Raw genomic sequence first — 25,790 nt, forward strand, 5'->3', positions numbered from 1 at the left:
CAGGAAAGGTTTTGCCGCAAACTCACCAAAAAAGAAAGTCATGCTAGCAAAGTCATCTCAATCTACAGCACAGAGTACTATTGCAAAAGTCCCTGTTTGTTTTCTCCCAGGTTCTCATGTCAGGCTTGCCAAGATGTGACCACAGCGAACGGCCAAAGGCTGTGTTGGTTTTTTTCCATCTCCCTGGCGAGATGGTTACCAAAGATTCCCCTGGACTATTAAAAAAAAAAAAAAAAACAAAAAAAAAAACCCAAAGAACAGAAAACCCACGCTGTTGGATGCCATCTGCTCCCCCTCTTCAGCCGTTTATTCCCTTCCTCCTGCCCAGCCCCGGACAGATGGTGTCCATCCCCTCCCAGCCCTCTCCAGGGACAGGGGACCCCACTCCCGCTCCTGTGCGGGGGATGAGAAATGGAGGCGTTGCAAGCTGGGGCGACCTGAGAGGAGGCTCCGGGGTAGGTCCCGAGCCTGGCGGGGGCGGCCGGGTCCTCCAGCCCTGTCGAAGGAGCTGCCTCCTGCCGGGGAGCGCGGCCGGGCAGGTGGTTATTGTCCCCGGCGGGAAGATGGAGGCGGCTGGTGGGGAGCAGTGAACGCCGCGGGCTGCGCCGTGAGTGCCGGCGGCGAAGGGAAGGGGCCGCGGATCCAGGCCCGGTGCGGCCCCGCCGCGGGAAGCGGGGCGGGCTACGGGCTCCGCTGGCAGGGGAGGGTGGGAGCGGGTTTTGGGAGGTGGGGTTTGGAAACCTCCTCCACAGGCTGCTGCTTGCGATGACCCCGGGGGAAAGGAGGAGGAGGAGAAAGGGGGGGATCGGCTCAGTGAATGAATGGGCGGCAGCGGCGGCGGCGGCGGCTCCCCTGCTCAATGGCTGCTGGGCTGATACGCGCCAGCCCCGCAGCCGGTGCCTCCCTCGCCCTCCCGTGTTTTGTCTCAGGCTCGCCCCGCTCGGGGCTCCCCAGACATGTTCAACCAGCAGCAGTTTCAGCAGCAGCTGCTGCAGCTCCAGCACCTCCTCCAGCAGCAGCAGCACCACCACCCCCCGGCGCAGCAGGGAGGCCGGTAAGCGCCGCTACGCGAGGCCGGGGATCTCGGGCCTGTCCTAGGGGACCGCTCTCCTCCGCCTCCCTCCCCTCCGTCCCTTCTTGCCCCGCAAAAGCCGCTGCGGGCCTGCCCTCCCCCGGCGAGGAAGGCGACAAAGGGAGGCGGGAGCCGGGGGTGCGGAGGGCGCAGGCCTCGACAAGGGTAGAGCCAGAGGGGGCTAGCCGGAGGCCTCGAGGGGCGGCTGGGGAGCAGAGGGTGCCCAGAGGGGCCGGGGGGCAGGTGGAGTGTGGGGGGCGATGCCTGAGGGAGGGCGGAGGGCTGTGGTGCGGGAGGGGCCGGGCTGTGGGGCGGCGGCCCGCGTGGGGCGGCACACCCCGCTGTGGGAGCGGGGCGGCTCGGGGGCTGCCGGGGCCGCAGTAGCCGTTGAACTCCAGCGCTCGGGAGATGCTTCTCTGCTCGCTGGGTCGCTCCCGCCGCGGAGTCCCCGAGGGCGCGTAGGGTGACCCAGGGCAGAGCGTGTAGGAGGGGATGATGCTCCGGAGCCGAGCGGGTGAGGGCCCGGGCAGGCGCCGGGCTGAGGCGGCGAGGAGAGGGGCTCCGGGGAAAACGCCTTCTCCCGCAGAAATGCTCACACGCACCTAACTGAGCCGCCCTAAAAATAGTGACACGCACTTTTATTTTATTATTGAACTTCATTTATTTATTTATTTTCTTTCTCTGGCTGGGTCTCCTGGCCTGGGTGGGATTATTAAACTTAATTCTTCAGCGCTGAGGGTGTGACTGAGCACTGTGGGGTGGGTGTATGGAGAAAATAATGTTTTGTATGTTAAAGACAAATGACATCTGACAGAAATAAAAAGGCAAATAGCTGGGGTTTTCCTAAAAAAATTGCAAGTGAGAAAATAAGTGTCTTAGATAGGAGCAGTTGTCCCTGATGAGCTGAGATTTGTAGAACTAACACAAATTCTCTGAAACGATGCATTTATTTGCAGTTACTGTTCTCTGTAAAGCCTCTGGAAATTCAAAGCAATGAGATACGAATTTAAGAAGAAAGTGAATTCCTTATTCAATAAATTAGAATAATTATCTTTATAAGGCATGTGTGTCTGAGGTAAAAGCGGGAATCTTTCTGTTTTGCTAGAAATACAAATATCTCTCAGTTCTTTTTACCATTTTCGTATGTCTTGTACTAGAAACAAAGCTGCCCTTAAAATTCCAGTGTGGGACTGACTGCTAGATAGCATGGATGCATCTTACACTGTTAAAAGTATGATTTTTCTGATATAAATACCTCAGCTCTGAGACTAGAACAATCTAGAGCAGCAAACGTAAAGATGAGCTGCTGTAAATGCTGTTAAAAGGGTTGGGTTTTTTTGTCAGCGTGGATATTTTGATCCATGTTTGTACCTCTTTCCAGCCCTAACAGATACAGCTGTGTCAGCAGTCATGCTAGAGGTGGGCCTGACCTTGCAATCGCCTGAAGAAGCGCCTGCCAGTTTCTTCAGACTTTTCTCTCATGTCTGCTCCATTCCTTAGGACTGGAGAGTCTTTCTCCACTTGCTTCTTCCTCCTTGTGTTTTAAATATGAAGGCCGTGCTTTATTTTTCCATCCGGTTCTTGCAGTTAGGGGGCACAATTTACAGTTATGGCCTGTCTGGCTCCGTGTGGGAGGCATCGATTTTGGAAAAATGTGCTTTAAGCTACTGAGAAAACTCCCTGTTTTTTAGAACTTCTTTTCTGCTGTTGTGTTAAATGTAGCTGCTGATCTAGATCGCTCATTTCTACTGACGAGTGCTGCATAATTCTGTAGAACTGCAGTCAGCTCCTGGGCTTTTTTTATGCTGCTTGACAGGCTTTATGTGGGCTTGGTGCTAAGGAGTTCTCTCTGACCTCAAATTCCTTGATAGACAATCTGTCAGCTTTGGAAATTCCAGGAGAGTGGAAGAAAGAGGATACAGTGCCGGTGTATGGTATCTTTTCATGCATGTATATCAGCATTTCAGCTGTTCTTTGCTCTTCCGTTTTATAGTTGTTAGATGCCTGGAACTGAAGGGTACAGTTTTTATTGGGTTCTTATGATTAATGCCTTCTTTTCCAGGGGTTTGCCACCACCGCAACAGCAACAGATGCTGAGCTTACGGGCAACAAATCAGCCATCGCTGCTCAATGCCAATCCTATGCTTCAGCGGGCCTTACTCATGCAGCAGATGCAAGGTACTGTCGTTATGGGAGACGCTTACTTTTTGGAGTTATTTAATCATCCATCATGGACTAAAACCACAGTATGGCTATTTCTTGCTGAACCATTGCAGTCCTTGTATTTGGCAGTTCCTTTTGTAGTATTTTTTTTTTTCCTCTTCAAAAAAGAAGTCCGTAGTCCATATCATAGAGGTTCTTCAGTTGTTGAAAATCCCATGTGCCCAACTGTTCACAACCAGGAATAGCACTAGAAGGTATCAGGTTAGATACTAAATATGTGCTTTCCTCTCAGACTTGGTGGAGCGAGTATTTTTTCAGCAATATATTCAGATAAAATACTTAGATTTTTATTATTTGTTTGTCTTTCTTGGTTGGAAGGTTAAAACAATTTATTTTGTTGTCTGTTACATTCTACACTGAACGAGGTTAGCGTGCTGTTTGTCTTTGTCCAAACTTAGTGTGATACATACAAATAAAGTATATTGTGGTGGACAGTGGTTCAGGTTTCAATTCTCTTGTGAAATTTCAATTCCCTGAAATGACTATCATTTGTGTAGTGGATAATATCACTGTTCTTCCATCACTGTGTTTCCACGAGTGGATTTTTTTTTGCCAGATGCAATGTTTTCAAAACAAATTTATGAAGCTGCCTTAATAATAGCATTGCTAACATAAAGATACTGGGAATAAAGCTATGTTTTTATTTTTGCTCATGTCTTAACCTGACAGCTCTTTTCAACACAGAAAATCAGTACCTGGGATAGTTTTAAAGTGTCTAGTTTAGATTAATGCCTGCAATTTTTATCTTCCCTGTGAATCATGCCCAGATGTGAAGACAATAGATTTATTCTACATGTCGTTAACTCTCCTTTTGTTCTCTCTTGCCCATTTAACGAGAGGGCTCTCTAGTGACTCCAGTGGCTCTCTACAGATCTCTCTCAGGTTGTAGGGAAACTGGCAGTGAAAAAGGACAAGCCATGCTCTGAAGATTGGTGTGTATATTTGTGTCAGGAAAAAAGTCTGACTCCACTTTCATCAACCATACTCCTTTCAGATCTGTGTGATGTTAGCATGGGCTCACCTTTTCCCTAAAGCAAAATATCTTATTGAGAAGTTGTATTTAAATAGTATGCCAAGGACCTGAGGCAAACTAGATACGAGAGCAGGATAAGGTATGTTAATGAACACTCTATGTGCACTTTGTCTTAGCATTGTTCCTTTTCTTTTCACCTCTACGTGCTGAGTTGAGTTGTGACTTCTCTTTCAATATTCTACGCCAGTTAGCTACAGGTAGCCTAATATGGTTGCAACGTCCAGTGTGGCCCTTCTTAGGGATCTGAATTTTTTTGGTCATTCAGGTTTGGGTTACATGCAAGAATATCTGATGCTGTAGTATTTCTGTACCTGGGAAACATCAGCATAAATAATTCATCGACTATGTGGCTTCAGCAATGGGAACAGGAAAAGAAAAATACTTCAAGTTGAAATGGATGTATGATTCTTTAAAGGTACTAAACCAAGAGCAGAAGATGATTTCTTGCCTTATAGATATATTTTTTAAATACAGCTATCTCTTTTTACAGTAAGAGATTATTTATGGTAAGTAATAAGAGATTAGATTGCTTTTGAAGACAAACATGGAGGAGTATTTCCTATTGCATTGCAGGCTATAAACAATGTAGCTTGGTTTTTCAGATTTTGGGTGCCTGTCTCCAAACTTTGCTGCCCTGTGTTTGACAGCTGCTAAAAAGCCAGAGTATGCACTAGTTCAAGTGAGAGATTAAAAAATTGCAGTATAAGTCCAGGTTCCCAGAATGGTGGACAACTTCTGAGGGTGTAGCTGAGAGCTGAGGCATCTGGGTACTTTCATTCTGTCACCCATGAAATGGAGAAAGCAAGGACTGCCTTTGTAAGAAATTGTTGAGACTTAGTTTATAGTCTGTGGATGCTGAAAAGAACTGTTCAGAAAGCAGAGAATTATAATTGGAAATGGCAAGAGTCTCAAGTGTCGGAGTTTAGGTTGACATGTTGAGCTTGTATGATAACCAGGTGGCAGAGAGGACTGTGGAATCTCTTGTTTGAAAAGTCCAGTGTTAAGTGAAATGCTGTTACTGGCTTGTGGTAAACAGCATCCATACTATGGTGTGAGCTGCCAGCTGCACAAATGTGGGATGAATTTTCCTTTTTTACAGAGAATTTTTGAAAAACAAGACCTTGTTTGTTGCAAACACAAGTGCTAGTGTGCTCCTCCAATCAAATAATTGCTCTAATGATCTTAGCCTGCAGTGACAATTATAATTAAATAGCCTGATACATGGTAATAGTTGCTATCACATCAAATTCTGTTCTGTGGGTGCTGAAGAGGGTAGAGCACCGATACAGTGTCCAGTAAAGTACAGGGTCTTGAACAGAGGAGCCCTTCCCCTCTCTACCTGCTGCTTGTACAGGTGGTAGATTTTCTGTCTCCTTTGCACACTGCAGGGTGGTGATATGCTGTGTGTTTGCATTTATAGGAAACCTGCGTGGATTTAACATGACAGCGCCAGCACTGCAGCAGTTTTTCCCTCAGGCTACAAGACATTCCCTCCTGGGGCCACCACCTGTTGGGGTCTCATTAAAGCCAACTCGGCTGGGCTTCCCCAGCCTTCCCTTCCAGCGGCAGAACCGGACCTTTCGCAAGGTGGGCTTGTAGTTTCCAACTGTTCAGGACCTTTGTGCTCCTTTTGCACTTGCAGCAGTCAATTGTATTGTAGGTGGAGAACAAAAGAGAAGGGAGAGAGCCTTACAATGAAAACTACATTTTGCGCCATACTGCTGACACAGAAATGCAGAAATAAGTCCATCCCTAAGGTTCTTGTGATCCGTATTTACATTTCTGATGCAAAGGTTTCTTGTTACTTCTTGCCCAAGAGAGAGAATCCCTCATAGCAGAACTATTAAACCAAAGATATAAAAGGAGACTTTAGAATTACCAGCTTCAGAGTAATTACAATAGAAGAAATCCTGGCTGAGTGCTTTGCTCTTCAACAGAGGCCCGTGTTCTGCCCCAGTGGCCTTCCAAAGCAGTTTGTTGTTCCCAAATGACTTGCTCCTACCATGGACACTGCCTCTTTGGGCTGTTTTCCCTTTTTTTACTATCAGGATCATTTCTTGTGGATTTTGTAAAATCTACAGGTTTTTTTGGAAAAACCTTTCTCTTTCCACCATTAAGTCCTCTCTTGTATCCTGGAAATGGTTCTTGGATTAATTGACTAGTACGTCCCTCCTCTTAGATTAGCTTTTGTATATTTGGTCCTGTTCTGTCAAAAAGATATGGTGGATAAGGTAGACTTCCACTCTTGGACTGTCCCTTCTTCAGAGTGGAAAGGAAGGGGGATTATTTTGGACTATTCTTTTTCCCTGCCCATGCACCTCTTGCCAGAGTCCCTTTAAAGTGATCCTACTCTCTCTGCTGCTTAAAGCACTGGAGAAATGTCATGGGCTGTCTATAGAATTAAAGTGCATTGCTCTGTTTAACCATGTGAACTTGCCTGAAGCAAGACAGTCGTAAACCATGTATTCCCCTCCATTACTGTGCGCTGGAATTCCTGTTCCTGCCCCACAGTAAAAGTCTGGTGCTTTGGGCAGCGTGTTGGGTTTGAGGAAGGACAGAGAGCTGGCAGTGATTCGCTACCCATTGCAGGACTTCCAGAGGGTCCCTGACAGGAAGCGGGAACTGGATCCTGGTTCTTCATCTCAAACACAAGGGGATGAGAAAATGGAAGTCCCGGAGGGAGTGCAAGCAGGGTCAGAGCAGAACAACTCCTCACCATCCACAGGTAAGGGGGAGCCTGTAGTGAAACAAATGCTTCTAGACATGATAAACTTCTCTTTGCTATTCCTGCAGCAAAGACTGGAGGTGGTTTCCGTCTTAATCATCTACATTTCTCTCTGATTGTAAATACTGAAACTGCTTGTGACAGGCCTCTGCTATGTGCTTCATATCTATTTTTTTTTTCCTGGATATTTTTTGTTTTGATAAGCTAGCTCCATATCTCTTGCATGGAAGCCTCTCAGAAGTCACTTTGACAGTGAGCCCCATTTAAGATGAGGGGAAAAAAATAAAACTGGTTTGAAATCAAAGCTTCCACATTGCTTACGCATGCTAAAGTCAATATCTGATGGAGTCATATGCATGAAGCAGAACCAGTTACAATCAACATGCTAAGGAAAATATGAGTTGAAAGAGTACTTGTACTCCAGTTGTCAGAACAGAAACTGCTAGCACTGCATGTCTTACAGTGTCGGATACAATACAGATGTGGGAATGTTCTTTCTGACTAAAGAGTACCTAATCAAAAAATGCAGGCCTACGATGAGGTTGTGACCAATGTATATGCAGTGGGGAAAATTACCTCATTAAATAGTTGCTGACAGGTAGATATGCCACCTTGGCTTATATTAATGTTCTTGTGATCTGGGCTCTTGTCACTTGGCTATAGGACTAAGATCCACTTAGTAGACATAAACATAGATTTCTTGCTGGATGACACCTCATACAGTGACATCTGCAATAAAACTCAAATTTCTTAGTGCATTATCTAACCTTGTCACTTCAATTCTCAAATTCAGAATAAGCGAGTGTATAGTATTATTTGCTCTAACAGAGTTTTATTGGCATTGGCCATTCAGTTAGGGAACATGCTCAAGGTGGCATGGTCTGCTTTGCTAAGGAGATCTTCTGTGTTCCTGCAGAGCCAAGAACTCCAACAGAATCTGTGTTGAACATGGAGCCTGCAGCAAAAAGACTGAAGAGGTATTTATTGAGTGGGGTATTGAAATAGTTACTAGGTTTAGAATTATTGTCTGATTTTATTTTCTAATATTAGGGCTGTACTGTACTGGCCTGATGTCTAGCATGTAGGAAGTGTTTCAGATGCTCATGGACAATTCATGATGCTTGCTGAGATCCAGGGTGTTGTGGGGTCTCTGCTATGGGCGATCCACCTGTGGGAATGCAAAGTAAGAGATGCAGCTCATGTAAACAGGCAACAAAGTGGAGTTTGTTCATGTGGTCTCCTGCCAGGATTCTTGTAGGAAGCAGAGAGGTTCTTTTCTATTCTGATATATTTCTCTAATTTTCTTCCCTAAATGTCAAAAAGGGAAACAAGCAGCCACGTATCAGCAGAGAGGAAAAGCCATGGAACATGTTAAGTTACAGTAAGTGTAGGAGAGGGTAGTTTATTTTGAGGAACAAGAAAAGGAAGGGAATCAATACTCCCTAGTATCCAAGCTTGTATCCATGAGTGTTGAGTTCTGTATCCCTTGTGCAAAGATTGTCTTGCCAGCCCCCCTGCCTGTTTGGTAAAAATAGACAAAGGCAATCCTATTATCCGCAAGGGATGCGCAGGCATGCTGGCCGTGGCAGGCCCATCTTGGCACTCCCTGCCTCCGTGACCAGTGCAGGAAGGAACAGCGAAGGCAGTATTGCCATCTAGTGGGAAGGCACATCACAGAGCTCCTGGTGCCATCTGTACGGTGCTGTACCTCTCCTAGAACTGTTGCCGTTAGCTGGTGCAGAGGGAGAAGAGGAGGGAGTGAATACAGATTTCTGGAGGCATTGATCTGAGAATTCTCCAGCATATGTTAATGACTATGAGTCAGGACTCCTGGGTCCTCTTATCTTCCCTGTTAACAATTCGCTGCGTGGTTTCGGACAAGTTTCTTCACCTCTCTGTTTCCCATCTGTAGATTAGAGATTAATGGCTAGCTTTAGGGAGAATATTCCAGGATTACTTTGATGTTCAGATATTACCTTGATCATGTAAAACCTTAAAGAGTGATAAATATTATGTGAGCAGGGACTGTCGTGAATTATGGACTCTGATTAGCAAGAAAGTGAATAAATTCAATTAAAGCTAAGTCGAAGGCATTTGAGCGTATGCTTTGTTAATCTGTTTGCCAAAGCTAATTTAATTTTAATTACATTAATATTTAGTAGGGTATTAATCAAAGTCCTGTTACATACACTGAAAAAAGAATCAAGTCTGAGGAATGACAGATCGCACTGCAGCAAGCCTGCTACTAGGAAAATCCTCTCCTAAGCATTAGTTAAGGACTGCCAGATTTGATGCGTATATTATGGCTGGTATTTACTTAGAATAGATCATTCCTTAAGCTTTTTTTTTTTTTTGAAGTGTTTCTGTTTACTTACAGTAAACAAATAATGTATCTCTGAAAAAAATAGTTCACAGTTCTCATATTGTCCTTCACAGATAAGAATGGCATTCCCCCCCTCCATGTCACAAACTTTTGTTTCATGCTGCATTGTTCCATTTCCCTTTGGCCAGGAATACCAGCCTCCTTCTTCGTTTCAGGTTTTTCCCACTTCTGCCTTTTCTCCTATGTACCATCTGTATGCCTGGAACAACATCCTCATTCTAGTGCAGAAAGCACTCATCATCTTCAAATCCTCCTTGAACACCCACTTCTTCTAGCATGGCCTGACAAGTATCCATGTAATACCATTTCCTCCTTAGATCATGCTCGTGATGGCTTTCGCTCCCTTAGATTGCTCCTTAGATTTGCAGTTTAGACTGCAAACCCTTGCCCTGGAGTGTTATCACCATCTGTGTGTGGTATAGTGTTGAGCCTGCTGGCAGCACTTGACAAATAATGTTAATGCCAGCCACTCTTGTTTTCTTCGTTTGCACTGCCCAAACCCTGCTGCATATTTATAGCCATGTAACCCAGTTACATTATCACTTATCAATCTGATAAATTATGTGGTGCGTGTGTGTTTGGATCCCTGGATGCAGTACCTGCACAGTCTGCGCTCTTGCTTGTGCAGAATGTGCTGCTCCCTCTTGGCAGAAGGACACCCGTGGGTGGGATATCGAGCTGGCCTGAGAGAGAAGACATTCAAGTCATGGTGAAGAGTGTTAGCCCTGATGGAAAACCAGGGGATGGAGAAAGACACTGTAAAGTATGCTTTGTGCCCTCTGCAAGTCAACCATTTATCCTTAGCAGTCCCCTCAGGATCTTTTTTCTGCTTAGCAGATCACCAATACCAAATAAAACAAAGCAAAGTCTTTTTCATTTATGTCTTGTATAGCTCTACTTTCCCCACAAACAGAACTGTAGGGACTCTGGAATGAAACATGACTGATATGAATAGAGGAGGCTGTTAGAATGAAATCCCTGTAAGACTCCATTGAGAACCGGTTCAGTTCTGACAGGTCTCTGTGTGTTCCCTCATGCCCAGAGCAGCCTGGAGTACTGTCCAGGTATTGCAGTTTCCCTGCAGGTTGCCAATCAAGACAGGACTGAGCTCTCAGAGTTCTTATTAAGAATATTTCCTGTATGAACTTATTTCCCTGCAGGCCTCTTGCAGGAGAGGGCAGTGATCCAAAAAATCAGTTTTAACCTTCTTGTCCAGGTTATTTGGCTGCTGTTTCCGAATCTGTTCTAGAATGCCCACTCTTCATTGTTTTTATTTATTTCTGATGAATCCTTGCCTGAAATACCACTTCCAGTAGCTTATTGATTTGGGGGTTTAGTGGAGAGTGTGGTAGCTTAGACCTCAGCCTGTGCCTTGGTGTGTCTTCTGAATGTCTTTGTAACATGGCAAATAAGGTTATTTTCTTGATATCCTTTAAGTGTGACTGAGGAGTCTCCATTAGAGGATGCCACAGACAGCAAGGAAGCAGGAGAGTCAAGCACCCGTGTCCAAGCTGATGGTGAGTTGCTGGGCACCGTGATTTGCACTTTTAGAGCACTCCTTGCTGCAACTGCACCTGTAGATCAGCATCTGTAGATCTGTGGGTCTTGTCAGAAATGCCCTTTCTTCAGTCATACAAGATTGGGAAAGGAGGAGAAAATCTGGGAACCAAATCCAAACATAGTCCCCTAAAACCTGTTGCCTACCAAATGCAACTGACAGGAAGTGTCCCTCTTTAATAAGGATTCTTTGGAGAAAGGTTTGTGAACTGGGCTTATGGCCAACAGCACTGTGAGGAAAGCTCCCTGACTTCATTCACCTGCTGCTTTGTTTTTTCTGTCATTGCTATTTTGATTTAAGGCAGCTGAAAGGACTCTCTCTTCCTAGGTACAGACAATGCAAAGGAGTACACAGCTGAAGATCTCTCTAAAGAGAGGAAATTCTCTGAGGAACCAAAGGCTCCTGAGGTGAGTAGACACCACTCTGTGCAAGCTGGGGTGGTGCAGAACATACAATCTCCCTCTCCATCCCAGAGAAGCCCGTTGCCACTGGGAACCAGATGGCACCCACGTCTGGAGCTCTGTCTCCTGCTGTAAGCTGTTGTCCCTGGCAATAAGGCGTATTATGTCTGCAATTAGCATGCAGTTTGCTCTGACTTGCTGCTTTTGTACCTCTGCTAGCCTGCACCTTACCTACTGCTGGCTGTTTGTGGATGCTGAGGTTCATTAAGATTTCAGTATTCATCTGGAAAGATGGAAAGTTGAATTGAAAGGGCCACTGGAAAATATGTGTATTAGCTAAATACATCCTTTATGCTGCTGAAGAGCAGATGTAGAAGAAAATTCAGGTGATGGTAGTAAAGATGCAGCTGCTGTGGGACTTGCCATTACAGCAGGTATGAGCAGAGATAGTGGGAGTCTGTGCTCTTGAAAGGCAGCTTGGAAAAATGAGACATGGGTGAAGCCAGCCACCTGAGAGTCTTTTGCATGAAATACCTTGCCCATGTGCTAGATGTTAAACCAGGATTTTATGCTGTGTAAATCTCTAAGTAGATAAAGATTTAACCCATGGTGTGAATCAGACTTGATATTCTTCCATAATTGGAGACATTTGTTGATGTGATTGAATGTATCATCCTGCCCTTGTTCGAGTTCTTACTCCATCAGATGTGATGCTGAGTTGCCTTTAGTTCTGCAGTGGAGAAACATGAGCCGATCATGTCCCTCACCAAGGCATTGTTTGTTGCTCCAGCCTCCAGAGACTGGATCATACAGTGTCCACAGAGGCTGTAGAAACAACCATCTGTACTAATAGGCCTGCTACTATGACACAGGGATCGCTGATTTAGTGGTGTTGGGAGAAGGAGCGTGTATGAGTCTTTCTGATCAGCCTCCTGTGGATTCAAGCCTAAATGTATTTTCTTAAGGGGTAGAGAGCTTAGGTCGCATACAAAAAGATGTAATTTATAGTGTCTTCTACTGAGAGATTGGACTTAATCTTGACTCCTTATTTTGACAGGTGTTGAGCTCTGGAGGTTCACTGAAAGTGACTATCCAGCAGAGCAGTGAGAGCAGAGCTATCAGTACAACAGCTCTGAAACCAGGGCACTGGACCTGTGAGGTGGGCACAGCTGATCCCAACCCTGAATCGGTCCTTAAATTCTACTGTTATATCTGCAAGACCAACTGCTGCAGTCAGCAGGTAAAAATCCACAGGTCTGGGATATGGGTGGTCAAGAGAGGTGAATTAGATGGGTGGCTGCCATGGGGAGGTGCAGCAGGAGACTTATTAGCAAGGGCTCATGCTTTAGGAGCAAGGAACAAAAAATGATGACAAGCTTGCAGATAAAATAAACCTCTCCTGAAGAGCTGGCAATCAACCTGCTAGAGAGTGAATGTGGGTGGATCCACAGGCAGCCATGCTCTTAAGCTTTTATACCATTTCATTGTTAAAAAGCAGTCAAGAGGATGGAAAGCATAGTTCATACCTATTATTTTCTGTATTTTGAATACATTTAAATGGATTTTTCTCCTAACCTCTCTCAGAATTTCCAATCCCACATGGCTGGAATTCAGCACCAGCAGCGGCTTGGGGAGATTCAGCACATGAGCAATGTTTGTTTTGTTTCACTACTGCCTATGGTGAAGGAGCAGAAGGTGCTGGCAGAGAAAGATGGGTAAGTGTTGGTCTGTGCTAGAACACACAATCTGAATGTGGACCTACGTGGGTTCTAAAATTCCTCACTGCATGAGGGTGCCCCTGTGTTCTAGGTAAGGCACAAAATCCCTCTGGTTTCAGGGGCCTTAATCTCCTTCAGGCAACTTTCTTCCTTCTGAAGGATACCAGTGTTGTCTTTGACCTGCTGTGTAGTTTTTAATACAGTAGATCAGGTCAGAGACTTGTTTTAACTAGTACCTTTCTGTCAGCATGAGCTAAAGCAACCTACATAAATGGCTGGGAAGAGGAAAAGATAAATCCAAGCCTGTAAAGATAGGAATGCTGGGGAACACAATGCCGAGAACAGATTGCAAACTGCAGTATTCTATGGAGAATGTAAAAAGGTGTGACTTACAGATATATCCGTTCTCACTTCAGAGACACCCAGCAGCGATGGTGTAACACTTGTCAAATACACTTCATGGGGGATCTAATCAAACATCGCAGGACCCAAGAACACAAGGTAACAACCATAGCATGGATTTCCATCTTTGCACTGACCTTTCGGGGGGGTTGAGTGGAAGTGTCTAGCATCTCCTGCTCCCCAAGCAGCAAAGGAAAAGCGATTGGAGTGGAGAGATGCGCATAAACATCCTCACTGTCTGAGGGCACTGCCATGTTACCTACTGCCTCTGAACACTGGCACTGTTTGAACTTCCAGTTATGCTATGTTGGTATGGCCTGAAGCACCTCTAGCTTATAATTCTTGACCTTCCTCAATAAATATGGCCTATCATACTCCACCTAATCAATTGAATGGAGGAATTGGTGGGCAGCCTGTAAATTTTCAAGCTAAAATTTAGGCAGGACATCGTATTTATTGGCTTCTAGAGGAGAAGCGCCAGAACGTCTTTTATAAGCCACATTTGGTTTGCTCTGTATGTTTTCCATCTTTTTGGCCGATAAGAGCTAGGGAGTCCTTTCTGCTGAAAAGACGACTCTCTTTTTGTGGTCTCTCTGTTTTAGATGCAGGAGCTGTGGCTTTGTTTCACTCAAGATTTATCTGCATTTCTCCAAAGTGGTGCCTCTTGTGACTTACTGAATTGTCACTCTTTCCTTAGCTGGCCAAACGTTCACTTCGTCCTTTCTGCACTGTCTGCAGCCGACACTTCAAGACCCCTCGCAAGTTTGTGGAGCATATGAAGTCCCCTGAGCACAAACAGAAAGCCAAAGAGGTAAAACTGCTTGAGTGGAGAGCTGCATGGGACTGGAAGCTGCTACACTGGAGCAGATTAACTTTCTGCTTCCCTGACTATTGCAGGGATGAAAGGAGGACGTGCAGTTCTTCCAACCCTGTTTTAATTCTCATCTTTGGCTGGATTTCAAGTGTTAAGAGCTTAAAGAAATTGAGTGAAAAAGGGACGAGGAGTTAGACATGTCTAGAACCGAGATAGCTTTGTGCCTCTCTTGCAGTTCCTTCTACTTATCAAAGGCAGTCTGTTCAGTCTGGCGTCTTTCTTGGTTAAATGGAGAGTGCAAAGTTGATCTGATCTTTCTTTCCTGTACCTGACAGGTGAGGCTAGGAGAGAAGGAGTTGGGCAGCCCGGAAGATTCAGAGGAGTTGATCACAGTGGATGCTGTTGGCTGTTTTGAAGATGATGATGATGAAGAGGAGGAGGAGGAGGGGGGAGCTGGTGAGGAGGAAGACCTTGATGTAGTGCTGATAGAGAATGAGGATTCTGCTGCCAAGCAGGTATGCCATGCAAAAAAAGGAGAAGGAATGATCTATCTGACAATCTGCTGTGGGATCCTGTGACTTAGTTGGTCTTGGCTGGTTGAGCTCAAGATTTCAAGAGTCCAGTCAACCTTGCACTCTACAGCAGAAGGGTGAGGGTTCTGGGGTTCTTCCAGAGCACAGGACGATGCAAAAGAGAATCCTGTGGGATGCAGGAAGGCATTTCTGCTGTGCTGTACAGCTCCTACTGGTGCCTTCAAACATTACCTTGTCAAGGAGCATAAGCAATGTTTTTTCAAGGGAAAGAATTTCTAACAAAGACATTGACATAGTCTCTTTGAATAGCCCAACAGCAGTTTGGTCTCATAGCAAATGTGTGTGGAGGTTTATCTTGATAAATGTCACTTTCCTAGTAAAGAGCAGTTACCAAGAAGGAGGTACATGGCTAAGCTACTTCAGGCTTGGAGTGCAAGGGGCATTTTTAAGCCTCCTGACATTGGGTTTTGTATCTGGCCCTAACCAAACACTGTGCAACTCCATCTCTGGTATGTGAACCCTCTGTTTTGCTCCCAAGCTTACCAGAAAAATGTAGGAGCCCAGGAAGGGAATTGGCATAGTTACAGTAGGCACTAATGTTCTTTTGGTTTCCAGACTGGGCTGAAGGAAGTGTCTTTGGAGGATTACGAAGGAAGTGAGAAGTATTGTCCAGACACAGCCTATGGTAAGCAAGCAGAGTTAAGCGTAAAGGCCCACAGAGCCTTCTCTGGCTACGTGCTCTGTCTGTAAGAGAGGATGGTCTCTACCTACTGCTGTAATGAGTACTTGGGCCATAGTGCTCAGCATCTGCATCAGACTGCTGCAGATCACTGCTGTCTGGAGAAAGACTCAAACGTTGCTTTATTACTGTGTGATAAAACATAAGGATGTGATTGATGTTTGTCAGCTGCCTTTTGCTTTGAAGAAGAAAGGATGAGATCCAGATACCTTACTAAGGTAGGAAATGGAACAAGCAGGGCAGGAGTACTGAAGAAAGTAGGGAGCAAATGAGGAATGCTCTGGAAAGACAGAGCCTGAAAGCATATTGATTAGAATGCTTTCCAACAGAAATGCATCTTGTATAGAGATACTGAGCAGTACTGACAATATCGAACTCTCTGCCAGAGCCCAAACTGTGCATGTTTCCTCCGCTTCAGAACCCCCACGCTCTACCTAGCGGTTATTCAGACATGTTACTGGACTGGTGGGTAGCGTTGCCTCCAGATGGCTGTCTCTGATCCCCACCCTGTAAGCGATTCTGACTTCAAACCTCTAACGGCCACTCGTGTTGTGAGGAGGGCAGCTCTGCAGAGGCTGTTTTGTGCCCAAGGAGGGCTCTGTTTACACCAATCTTCCATATTGCTGTAACCTTCCACTATCATGTGGCAGATGGAATAATGATTCATGCTGTGAATGTTCTCTGCGTGTTCCTCTTGCGCGCCTGCTGTCTTCTGCTTGGTTTGAACCCATTGCATTAGATCACGTGTTCTCTGTAGTTTTCCATTGTACTCTTTTTTTCCTTTTTTCCCCCCCCTTAATGCTCTGTGTAGTTTCTTTGCTCTGGCAGCCAGATTTCTCTCTGAATATCAACCACACAGCCATTCCATGGTAAGATGAGATATTCAGCAAGTCATCTTGCAAATCCCTGATTAACAGAAGCAAAGCTTTCCACTTTTCTTTTTCTCCCTCCCCTCCCCTTCCCTTTTAACATGCTTTCATTATTTGAGTTCCATTCAATGTGATCTGTGATTTCCCTTCCCCTCCCGTTTCACAGGCCTGGATTTTCTGGTCCCCGTCGCAGGTTACCTCTGCAGGCTGTGTCACAAATTCTACCATAGCGACTCTGCTGCCCGGCTCGCACACTGCAAGTCCCTGATGCATTTTGAGAACTTTCAGGTTAGACCCTTTGGCGATTGCATGGCCTGGCATTTGTTACCCCCGTGCGTGTCTCTTCAGCAAATCCACCACGTTAGCTGTCTCGTCTTCAGTTCGTTTCCATCATCCTTGGTGTCCATTTTGCCATAGTTTTCTCCTGGTGTGCTCTGTGTTTGTCTCTCATCACCCCTGTAGATCTAAAACTAGTCCAGTCCTGCTTCCCAGCTACTGCTGCTGTCATCTTGTTGCCCATTTCTGGCTGGAAATCTTCCTCAGAGTGTCTGCTCTGTTTGCTGAACCTGTGGAGTCTGTCGTTCAGTCTAGGCCTCTTCTCTGTTAGACAGATTACAGGTGGGTCAAGATGGGGAAAGAACAAGAGTCGGAGGTTGTTCCTTTTAAAGAAGGCTGGTACATACGCATCTTTTTATGCGATACCGCAGGAACAGCTCCTCTAGCCAAAATTGCGGGTGTGATTCATCCCTGAAGGGGCCTGGTAAAATCAGATATTCACTTCAGAAATCTGGAAATTTAACATTACAGACTTTACGTGATGGAAGCTACAAGCTGGAGAGTCCATTTAGTCCCCAGGGTCAGCCTGCAGCAGGAAGTCAGTCCGTCTGTCTGTCTGTCTGCTACCCTTTCCTAGAAACTCCTTAGCACAAAGCTCTGCCAACTGATGCTGTTCCTTTGCTTTACTGGCTCTATCTAAAGAAGCCGTATTGCCCTTTGCTGCTTTTGTATCCAGAAGCTTTTTCTACTGGGCTGGCCTGGAATCTGCCTCCATCGTTCTGTCCTTGTTGACTTGCCAGGGGGTGAGGGGCCTGGATTAGTACCTTGTGGTGGGTACGCAGGGCTTGCACTGTCTCTGCCCTCTCCTGTGACCACTGGTTGGGCCCTGCCTGTGCAGGAGAGTGGTATTCCCTGACCTTGGCAAAGAGGGAGGCTCCCACACTGACTCTGTCCTCTGCCTGCACCCAAAACCTACTCCAACAAAAGCCATTGTGCTTCCCTACCACAGATGTATCCAGCTTTTGTTAGAGTTTAAGAACAAAGAAATCTTAGTGTTTTTCTGGTAGTCTTCAGACAAGTTAACTATTTCTAGCCAACTGTCACCACTGCCAGCAAGCGTTGCAGAAGCCAGCTTGGAGTGCAAGGGGCATTTTTAAGCCTCCTGACATTGGGTTTTGTATCTGGCCAGAGCAGTCGATTTGGAATGGCGAGGAGCACAAGACCCACCACAGCTGTTCCTTCATGGTTGCTCGTCCTCTCCCACTCCTGCAGCTAGTCATTTCAGGAATGAAGGAATCAACCTTGCAGTTTTCCTGGCTTATTTTAGATCAGCTTGGAGTGAAACTGCAGTAGCACTGTGTATGCCTCCCTTTTGGCCCACTTAGAGCTGAAATCAGACGCTCTTCAAATGGATGCCAGAGTGACCTGGAGGGATTATTTATGACAAGAGTCCAACCTTAAATATCTGCAGGCAGCTAACTATTATTCTTGGCTGCCTAGATGCCTTGAGGTTGTCACAGTCTGAGTTAAATAAGTGCCAGTTTCTGGGGTACTCTGATGAGAGTAGCTCAGCAGAGGGTTTCAAAGCAGAGAACTGTCTGCTGGTGAGGCAGTTCACAGCATTGCTCTGACAACAAATTGGCACACTTGCACCTGGTTTAGTTTGGGTACAACGTTATGACTTGACTGATTTAGTTCCAATGTGTTATGTGATACTGCGCGTATCCCGTTATTTGAGGACAGGGAAAGAGCAACCCTGCAACAATAAACTGAATTACACTGTAAAGCTGCCTGTCTGATGTGCTGTAATTCCACATTGCAGACTACAGTAGTGCTGCTGAAGGCAGTGGTGAGAGCCAGTGCGCTCAAAATAATTTCCTTAAATTGTCAGGTCTAATGGTAGTGCCAGTTCCAGGAACCCTTTAGCAGAAAGCTGAAAGTGAGTTGATTGGGGAAAAGAGGGAGCTTTGTTTTATTCCTTTAGCTGATGCTCTGTCTGGGACTTGAAGTCCAGATTTCTATGGCATGTTAAGTAGCTATACAGAGTGACTGTTTTTCTGAAATCCAGTCTTGAAAATAGCTAGTAGCCATTTTAATCTCTTTACAGTCTACTGGTTCATCGTGATAGCTAGTGCAAATGAGTCATTTTATTGATGATATGCTTACCTTTATTCTGTAGAGAACCTCAGTACCTTGTAACAAGAAGATAGCCTTGCTATCTTAGTGTCCTGTCAACAGTTTAACTGACTGCACAGATTGTATCAGCAGAGTGAAAAAAAATTTAAGCTTTCAACTGAAGTCTTGCTTTGGCTGATAAACATTAAATCACACCTCTGTAGCTGAGGGCAGTGCATAGCCTCATGTATCCAGGGTACGCATCTAGAGTTATGTCTTGGCAGTAGCTGAAGCAAGAGCTGTCGCTTGCACTGTTACATCTACAAAGTTCTGAGTCTGACAGAGATTTAACAGTTGCCAAAACATGATTTTTGTCTCAGGAGCCACAGGTCTGCCAAGCACTCACTCAGTATTAAGTAATGTAAGAGGGACTTCAGTTTTTAATATCGCCACTTTTCCCTCACAGGAGCTGACCCTTCTCTGCTTGAAAGCCTCAGCAGCCAGGCCAGGAGAGCTGCCGAGACAAGTCGTGCCCCTGCAGATTCTAGCAGCTGCTCACCATTGTTTTTGTACAGGTTTTCCTGGACCAGCTGCTGCTTGCTGCAGTGACAGTAGTTGAGCTGGGCTTGTCTCTCATGTTGGTTTGTTTGTATTTGCAGAGATACAAGGCAGCGAGGCATCGTGCCACAGCTGCCTACCCCGAGGCTCCTTTGCATTCCCAGGGCTCCAGCTCCCAATTGCTGGATGATCCGAAACACCCTCCCGCTACAACAGCAGATACCAGCAAGATGAATGATGATCATGGGATAGACAAGGAGGGTACAGAGCTGTCAGCCCTGCAAGAACAAACTTCGAGGTCTCCGGAGGGTAAGGGTGAGCTGGCCACCTCTGTGGCAGAGGGCAAAAGCCTAGCCAGTGTGACTGACGACACGTGTGGAATCATGGTTGTAGAAGATGATCTACAGGAAGAGAGCAAGTCCACTACCACTAGTGCCGATTGCCTGCTCCCTGAAGAGAACCTCACCGTAGGGGAGTTGTTGGGACACGCTGTGTCTAAGGAGGAGCAGGAGGAAGCCAATGCAGCCAGGCAAAGGGAAGGCACAGACAACTGCCAGGATCCAGGGAGTGGAGAGGGTTTAGGACAGAACGAGGCAGCAAACGCAGGCCAGGAGGCAGTGGCAGAGCCTTCCTCCCTAGCCAAAGGTGAGACAGTCAGTCTTACCTCTGCTGGGTGCAGACGCTCTACTAGGCGCAAACCCAGATAGAGTGGCCTTAAAGGGAGAGCCCTTTACATATGATATTTGCTGGAAATGTTTATTTTCGGAGTCTTTTAATAGAGCAAAAACCTTCAACTTTACTGCTGTTTTTATTTTAAGAATAAAATAAGCCTGGCTTTAGCGTGTCTAATACAGGATGGTGTTGGTTATTACTTGTACAGCTGGGATACAGCAATTATATGGAAAGACCGAGGATTGGATTGTTGAACCTGAAAGAAGACGGTAATGTGATTTCCACAGGGGACAAAGTCATGAAGTAGATGGATGCAGACTTATTTTTCACTAAGAATTCTTTGTAGTTCCTCTCTTGTTTCCTTTCCAGGCAGAGGAAAAGTTGTGTGCCCAATTCTGCTCCTCAGAACAGTTTCCTTTCAAAGATGCACACTCTTGGGCAAGCACTGTGTCCTAAGCTAGGCAAGAACGTGCATCTTGGTCCTTTGCTAATACTACAAGGCTTAATATAGTCTGTTCTCAGAGTGCAGACTCTCAGGAACAAATTTTGTTTCAAACTGGATTTTAATAAAACAGGTTTCTTATAAGTAACTTCTTTAACTTTCCAAAAAACTCCTGTAACTCTACAGAAGTAGAACAGAAAGACTTGCTTCATAGTGCTGGCCCTCCCACGGCAGGCAGGCCCCTGTCTCTTTGCTCTGTGTAGCTAATGCTGTGGTGGGGGCTAACCAGGCTGCTCTGCTTCTCTCTAAAGCCTGAGTCCTTAATGGCAGCTTAAGGAGTTAGGCAGCTTCCAATTATAACAAACATCACCCTGGTAGCTTGTCTTATCTGCTTGGAAGGGGATAGAAGCGTTCAGTGATCTGGGACCATCTGCCAATATTTCTTGCATCACAGTTCATGTGACTAATGGGGAAGCTGCAGTTTCAAGGCAGGAGCTGGCCTTTGTCACCAGAGTGACACTTAGGGGCAAGCGTAGAGTCAGGACAGCCCCTGCCCACTGCTCTTTTTGAGGGAAGGGGCTAGAGCCACAACACTCCTTGCTTGGATTTAACAGTCTAAAAGAGCGGAAGTCATTTTTCCTCTTTGTGAAGAGGGCCTGCTTGCAAACAACCTGCATGGCATGATGCTTCCCACAACCAGCTTTAACAAGTGTCAGTGCTAGGGTCATGTTGGGGAGCGAAAAGAACCAGCTCTCCTACATCCACTTGTGTGCTTCTGCACCTATTGCACAGCTAAAGAAAAACAGAACGTGGAGGTGAATGGCAGGACACAACCATGGGAAGGAACAAGTAACAGGCACGAGGTACCTCTTCTATTCAAGTTTTACGTTAAATCGGTGACCAGCAAATGTCCCCCTAGCAATACCAACAGACAGTTTGTGGCCAGCATGCTAGGCAGGAGGCTGTGATCCCTGCACGTCGGCTTCTGTGTTCTGCTGCTCGCTCTGCTGCTGGAACTCCAGGCGGGTCTGGCGGTTGGACTCCAGCAGTTCTTTCAAGCAGGCGTGTAGATAATCATTCTTCTCCTCCAGGTGATCCAAGCAGGAGTTGATCTGGTCCAGCATGGAGTTTATTGCTGCATATTCTAAAAGAAAGGGAAATGAGAGACTGGACAATGTAAGTATATTGTCACTGCAGTCAGTGAGGGCAGCGAGAGCCCTTGCAAAACATGCCCACAAGCACTTTGGCTGTGCCTTATCTGCCACCGGGTGCGTGAAGGAAAATGCAACTGAATCCTGCATGTGTTTTGTTCACTGTTCAAACAAGACCAATGGGAAGCTGCAGGACTGGTAACAAGACCAAAGGCGAGGTACCTCTGGGCAGTCCAAACCCGTTCTGCGCCTGTCTGACAGCCTTTGATCTCATGTAAATAGCTGACCACAGGCTGAGTGCTAGCGCACAGCGATCTGCATTGCAACAGTACCCAGTAAACCTCAAGGACAAGTTAGCCTTTTTAGCTGCCTGGGGATCATCTTTCCTGATGAGTGTGTAGGCATTTTGGTAGTGTGCTGAAGCGTTTGCTACATTCTGTGAATTATTTGTGTAAGGCTCCCAGGCTGGGATGTGCTTCACAAGGGCCTGGCTGTGGTCAGACTGCCAAAACAGCATGGCTGTGGCAGGAGCAGAGAGGAGCCCAAAGGTGCTGGTAGTGGCACCGTTATTTCCAAAGAAGGGTAAGTGTGGGCTACCAAGTTCAATCGCAGGATTTTCATGCACCGTTAAGGCTTTGGGTGCTTAAGATTAAAACCAAACTCATTCGGGATGATCCTGAGAGCTGGTTCCCTAGGTATAGTTTCTTATTTGCAGCATTTGTTTCAAGTGCAGAAGTGTTACCCTCAGTACAATGGCATTTCACGGTGATGTGTATTAGTACTGTTAATCAGATGAAGATAGCTGTGCTATTGAGATGTAACACTTGCTTTTGGACTGCTCCAAGCAATATTCACACAATCCTAAAGAATAACAAAAACCAAACTGACAAAAGAGACCAGATAAACCTCTGCTGACAAGTTACTTGGGAGCCCTGGAGGGTTACAGGAGACCCCAGGCAGAGCCAGTCCCGTGTTCCTGTCTGAAGCCGTGAGGGCTGAGCGAGTGCAGGGAGGCAGACATCAAGCTGCAACCCTCGGGCTGGCGTTTGTGAGGATCGTGGGCTGCGGGACAGGGAAACAGGCCTGTGTGGGTGAGATGAGCCCACACCTCACCGCCTGGGGCTGGCTCCTCTCCGCCCGGCTCCTCTGAGCAGCTGGGGAAGCGTCAGAGCCAAGCGTGACACAGGCAGTGCCTGGCTGGAGCGCTGCTCTGAGCTAACGGAGAACATCGAGAAAGCGAGGAGGAAGAGGATTGAGCCGTGCTGAAAGCCCTCAGCCTCGCATGCCCAATTTTGCCCCTCTCAGCTGCCCCCTTGGCACTTTTGCAGGCAGGGTGCTCAGAACACCAGGCCCAGGTGCTGCCATTACTGGCAGCTTTAAAAGAACTGAATATTTAAATATTGCAGTCATTTGCATTATTAAGAGCTAAGGAGAAGGTTCATTATTTAAAAAAAATAATGTTCTTATACTACTTTGGAGCCATTGACAGCAGTGTTGCAGCCTTCAATTCTTTGGAGAATTACATATGTTGCGTTTAAGCTTGTTCATAAAAGATTGGCATCGCAGGTATATGCAGAGGTGGCATTATGAGCAAGAGCATTGCTGATGTCCTTGCATTTAAAAATCAATCCCACAAACACATTGTTTCCAAAAAGGCGGCATTTATCAGTATTTTGCAAACCCTGTTTCAAGGTACGTGATACCTGAATGTCCCCGAGTTAGAGCTCTGTACTTCAACCTCGTATTTGATGCACCACATTCCAATTAAATGGTGAGCAGATTCCAAGCAGATACCATAACTACTTCTGACAAGTAACGTTACACATCAACTTGCAAGAAGCCTGTAATCACTGCAGGAGCCTAATTGTTCTCAGTGCCTAGAGCTCACGCAAAGGCCGTATTAGTTGTGCAGCTTTGGGAAGTGAAAATTTTTTAAAAAATTTAAAATAAGCTGTAAAAATATTTTATCATCTTCTGTTAGTTGCAAGCTTTGTTTATTTTTGTGGAAACGTAACCACATCCCCTAATGAAAATGCTGAGCAGGAGTATGGCAATCGCATTGTTTACTCCTCTGCATTCTTACAAGAACGGTTGCCAAAAATAAGGTTTCCTATTTGAGATCAAGGAAGTGATCCACAAATTCAGCTCCACGAGACCAGGAAGTAGCTACAGACCTTTACGACCAGCTACTGCGCACAAAGCCCCACCTAAGTACGCGCAGAACAACTTAACACAGAGACTTGATGTAGATCAGATTTAGTGACTGTCGCATCTACTGTGTTTCTTAGCTTTTCAAAAAGCCTGAAACACAAATCACTGATGATGCAAAGCAGTGAATGCTCTCGGGGATCCTCCTGTCGCTGCAGGTGGATCACAGCCACAACTATGAGATTCACCTGCATGGGCCACATCTGGAAATTGAATGGTCTTTGGGGAAGCTGCATAACCCAACTCTTCACTGTTTTTGAGAGAAGACTGGTGAAGTGCTAGCTTGAAAATCTTTGAAAGATTTCTAATTTTAAGAATGATCCATACATGCGCATTACAGCTCTGCCGTTGTCACATTTCCTCCATCGGCTTTTTCTAACAGGCTAGGACAGTATCAGAAATTTCATACCTAGGCGCTTTCAAAATGCCCCAAAGTGGAATTTGCCAAGCTAATTGCATTAAATTCATTTTTCCCACTCACGACTTCTACCAGATCAGCCCACATGATCTGTCCTGCGGTTTCAAAATCTCAACGTCCTCTTTCTCCTTGGTCATCCGCACGCTGTACACCAGCAAAAGCGTGGAGTGATCTTTCCACGAGAGAAATCTGAACAAAACAATAGCCCGAGGCAGCAGGCAGGAGCTCGGTGCCCCATGGCTGGGCAGGAACCATCCCGGCCGCCCCGTAGTCCCTCACCTCCCGCCATCGCGCAGCGGGCACACCTTTGACATCAGACACCGCTCCCAGCAGAAGCAGCAAAACATCTGGGAACACCTGGGCCTCGTCACCCGCCCCAGCAGACCCGCGGCCCACGGGGCCAGACCAGACCACCGAGCCCCACCGGGGCCCCCGGCTCGGGGATGACGGGCCAGGCAGGCGGCGCTGCCCCGGGCCGCCCCCCCCCCCAACGCACCTTCCTCCCCGAAGCTGTCCCCGTCGTCGTCGTCATCGTTGCTGCCGGCGCCGCCCACCGGCACGTGCGGCTCCCCGTTCGGCCCCGACATCCCGCCGCCCCGCGCGACGCCGCGATCGCGCGTCGGAATCACCCGGACGGCGCGACGGTGCGCCCGCAGGGCCGCTAGCCAATGGGAAAGCTCGGCGCCGCGTACGTCACGCAGGCCGGCCGGCCGGCCGGCGGTGGAGTAAAGCCTGTGGTTAGCGCGCAGGGCGCGGGGCGGGCGGGGTGCGGGCGGGAGCGGTGAGCGGCGCTCGCCGGCAGTGGGGCGGCCCTTGAGGGCAGCGCGCAGGGGGAGGCAGCTCCGCGCCCAGCTCCGCGCTCCCCGGGTGTTTTCCCCAAGTGCGTTCCCAAAGCGAAGCTGCCTCCTTGCCCTGTGGTGTCTTCAGCCCCCCCAAGGCCTCCCTGTCCCCTGGGCTGGCACGGGACACACTGGCACAAGCGAGTGCATTTGGGCATGAAGTGAAGCTGTCCTGAGGGGCTGCCATGAGCACCCAGCCCTTCTTTCCCCAGACAGCTTATGATCTAGTGAATGGGCCTGCACTCCTCCCGTGAGGAGACCCCCGGGCCATCCCGCGGGTGCTGAGGCCACAGCAGCGACGGCTTTGCTGCCGAACTCCAAAACGCAGCTGCGTCACTGGTCCTGCTTCGTCCGCTGAGCGGCTTGAACCACCCTCAGGTCACCTTCAGACCTCCTCTTCCCTGAAGGAACGAGCGCAATTCACTTCGCCCTTCCTTGTCTTTGGCCCAGTACGGGTCGTACCTCACGCGCCCTGAGGAGATCTAATCGCTGTGTGGTTTCTTCATCCCTGGGAGAGTTGTCACAGGGACGAAAATAACTTGCAATTAGAGCATTGGTTCAAGCAGTGCTCCTGAGAGAAACCCAGTTTGAGGACTCTGAAATGAAGTGAGTATTTGGGGCAAAGAAGAATGTCCTCATTT

General features: G+C 46.9%; 2 protein-coding genes across 3 annotated transcripts; one reads left to right on the forward strand and one right to left on the reverse strand.

The window, feature by feature from the left end:
• The first annotated feature begins 302 nt into the window (after positions 1–302).
• CIZ1 (CDKN1A interacting zinc finger protein 1) lies at positions 303–20,258 on the forward strand. 2 transcript variants are annotated; one of them, XM_054848838.1, is made up of 16 exons: positions 303–455; positions 930–1,054; positions 3,135–3,250; positions 5,749–5,915; positions 6,918–7,053; positions 7,970–8,030; positions 10,874–10,953; positions 11,322–11,401; positions 12,453–12,635; positions 12,980–13,110; positions 13,530–13,614; positions 14,213–14,326; positions 14,665–14,844; positions 15,478–15,547; positions 16,637–16,758; positions 19,521–20,258. In XM_054848838.1, the coding sequence occupies exons 1-16, from the start codon at positions 339–341 to the stop codon at positions 20,124–20,126; spliced, it is 2,373 nt and encodes a 790-aa protein (XP_054704813.1). In that variant the 5' UTR covers positions 303–338; the 3' UTR covers positions 20,127–20,258. The 2 variants fall into 2 exon arrangements, with proteins under 2 accessions (XP_054704813.1, XP_054704814.1); XM_054848839.1 differs by lacking the exon at positions 303–455 and adding an exon at positions 495–607.
• BBLN (bublin coiled coil protein) lies at positions 20,212–24,958 on the reverse strand. Its single transcript, XM_054848840.1, has 2 exons — positions 24,807–24,958; positions 20,212–21,677 (listed from the first exon to the last, which is right to left on the reverse strand). Exons 1-2 carry the CDS (start codon positions 24,895–24,897, stop codon positions 21,484–21,486), a joined length of 285 nt encoding a protein of 94 aa, XP_054704815.1. The 5' UTR covers positions 24,898–24,958; the 3' UTR covers positions 20,212–21,483.
• Positions 24,959–25,790: the final 832 nt, after the last annotated feature.

The sequence above is a fragment of the Grus americana genome, chromosome 20, assembly GCF_028858705.1.
Source record: "Grus americana isolate bGruAme1 chromosome 20, bGruAme1.mat, whole genome shotgun sequence".
Classification (NCBI taxonomy): domain Eukaryota; kingdom Metazoa; phylum Chordata; class Aves; order Gruiformes; family Gruidae; genus Grus; species Grus americana.

What these genes read in the sequence shown, in the direction of transcription:
- CIZ1 (XM_054848838.1), top strand. Translation starts at nt 339, where the DNA reads ATGGTGTCCATCCCCTCCCAGCCCTCTCCAGGGACAGGGGACCCCACT. An exon ending in CACCCGTGTCCAAGCTGATG is followed by an intron (nt 10,954 to 11,321) that starts GTGAGTTGCTGG and finishes CTCTCTTCCTAG; the next exon opens with GTACAGACAATGCAAAGGAG. An exon ending in GCAGGACCCAAGAACACAAG is followed by an intron (nt 13,615 to 14,212) that starts GTAACAACCATA and finishes CTCTTTCCTTAG; the next exon opens with CTGGCCAAACGTTCACTTCG.
- BBLN (XM_054848840.1), bottom strand. Translation starts at nt 24,897, where the DNA reads ATGTCGGGGCCGAACGGGGAGCCGCACGTGCCGGTGGGCGGCGCCGGC. An exon ending in GGACAGCTTCGGGGAGGAAG is followed by an intron (nt 21,678 to 24,806) that starts GTGCGTTGGGGG and finishes CCTTTCTTTTAG; the next exon opens with AATATGCAGCAATAAACTCC.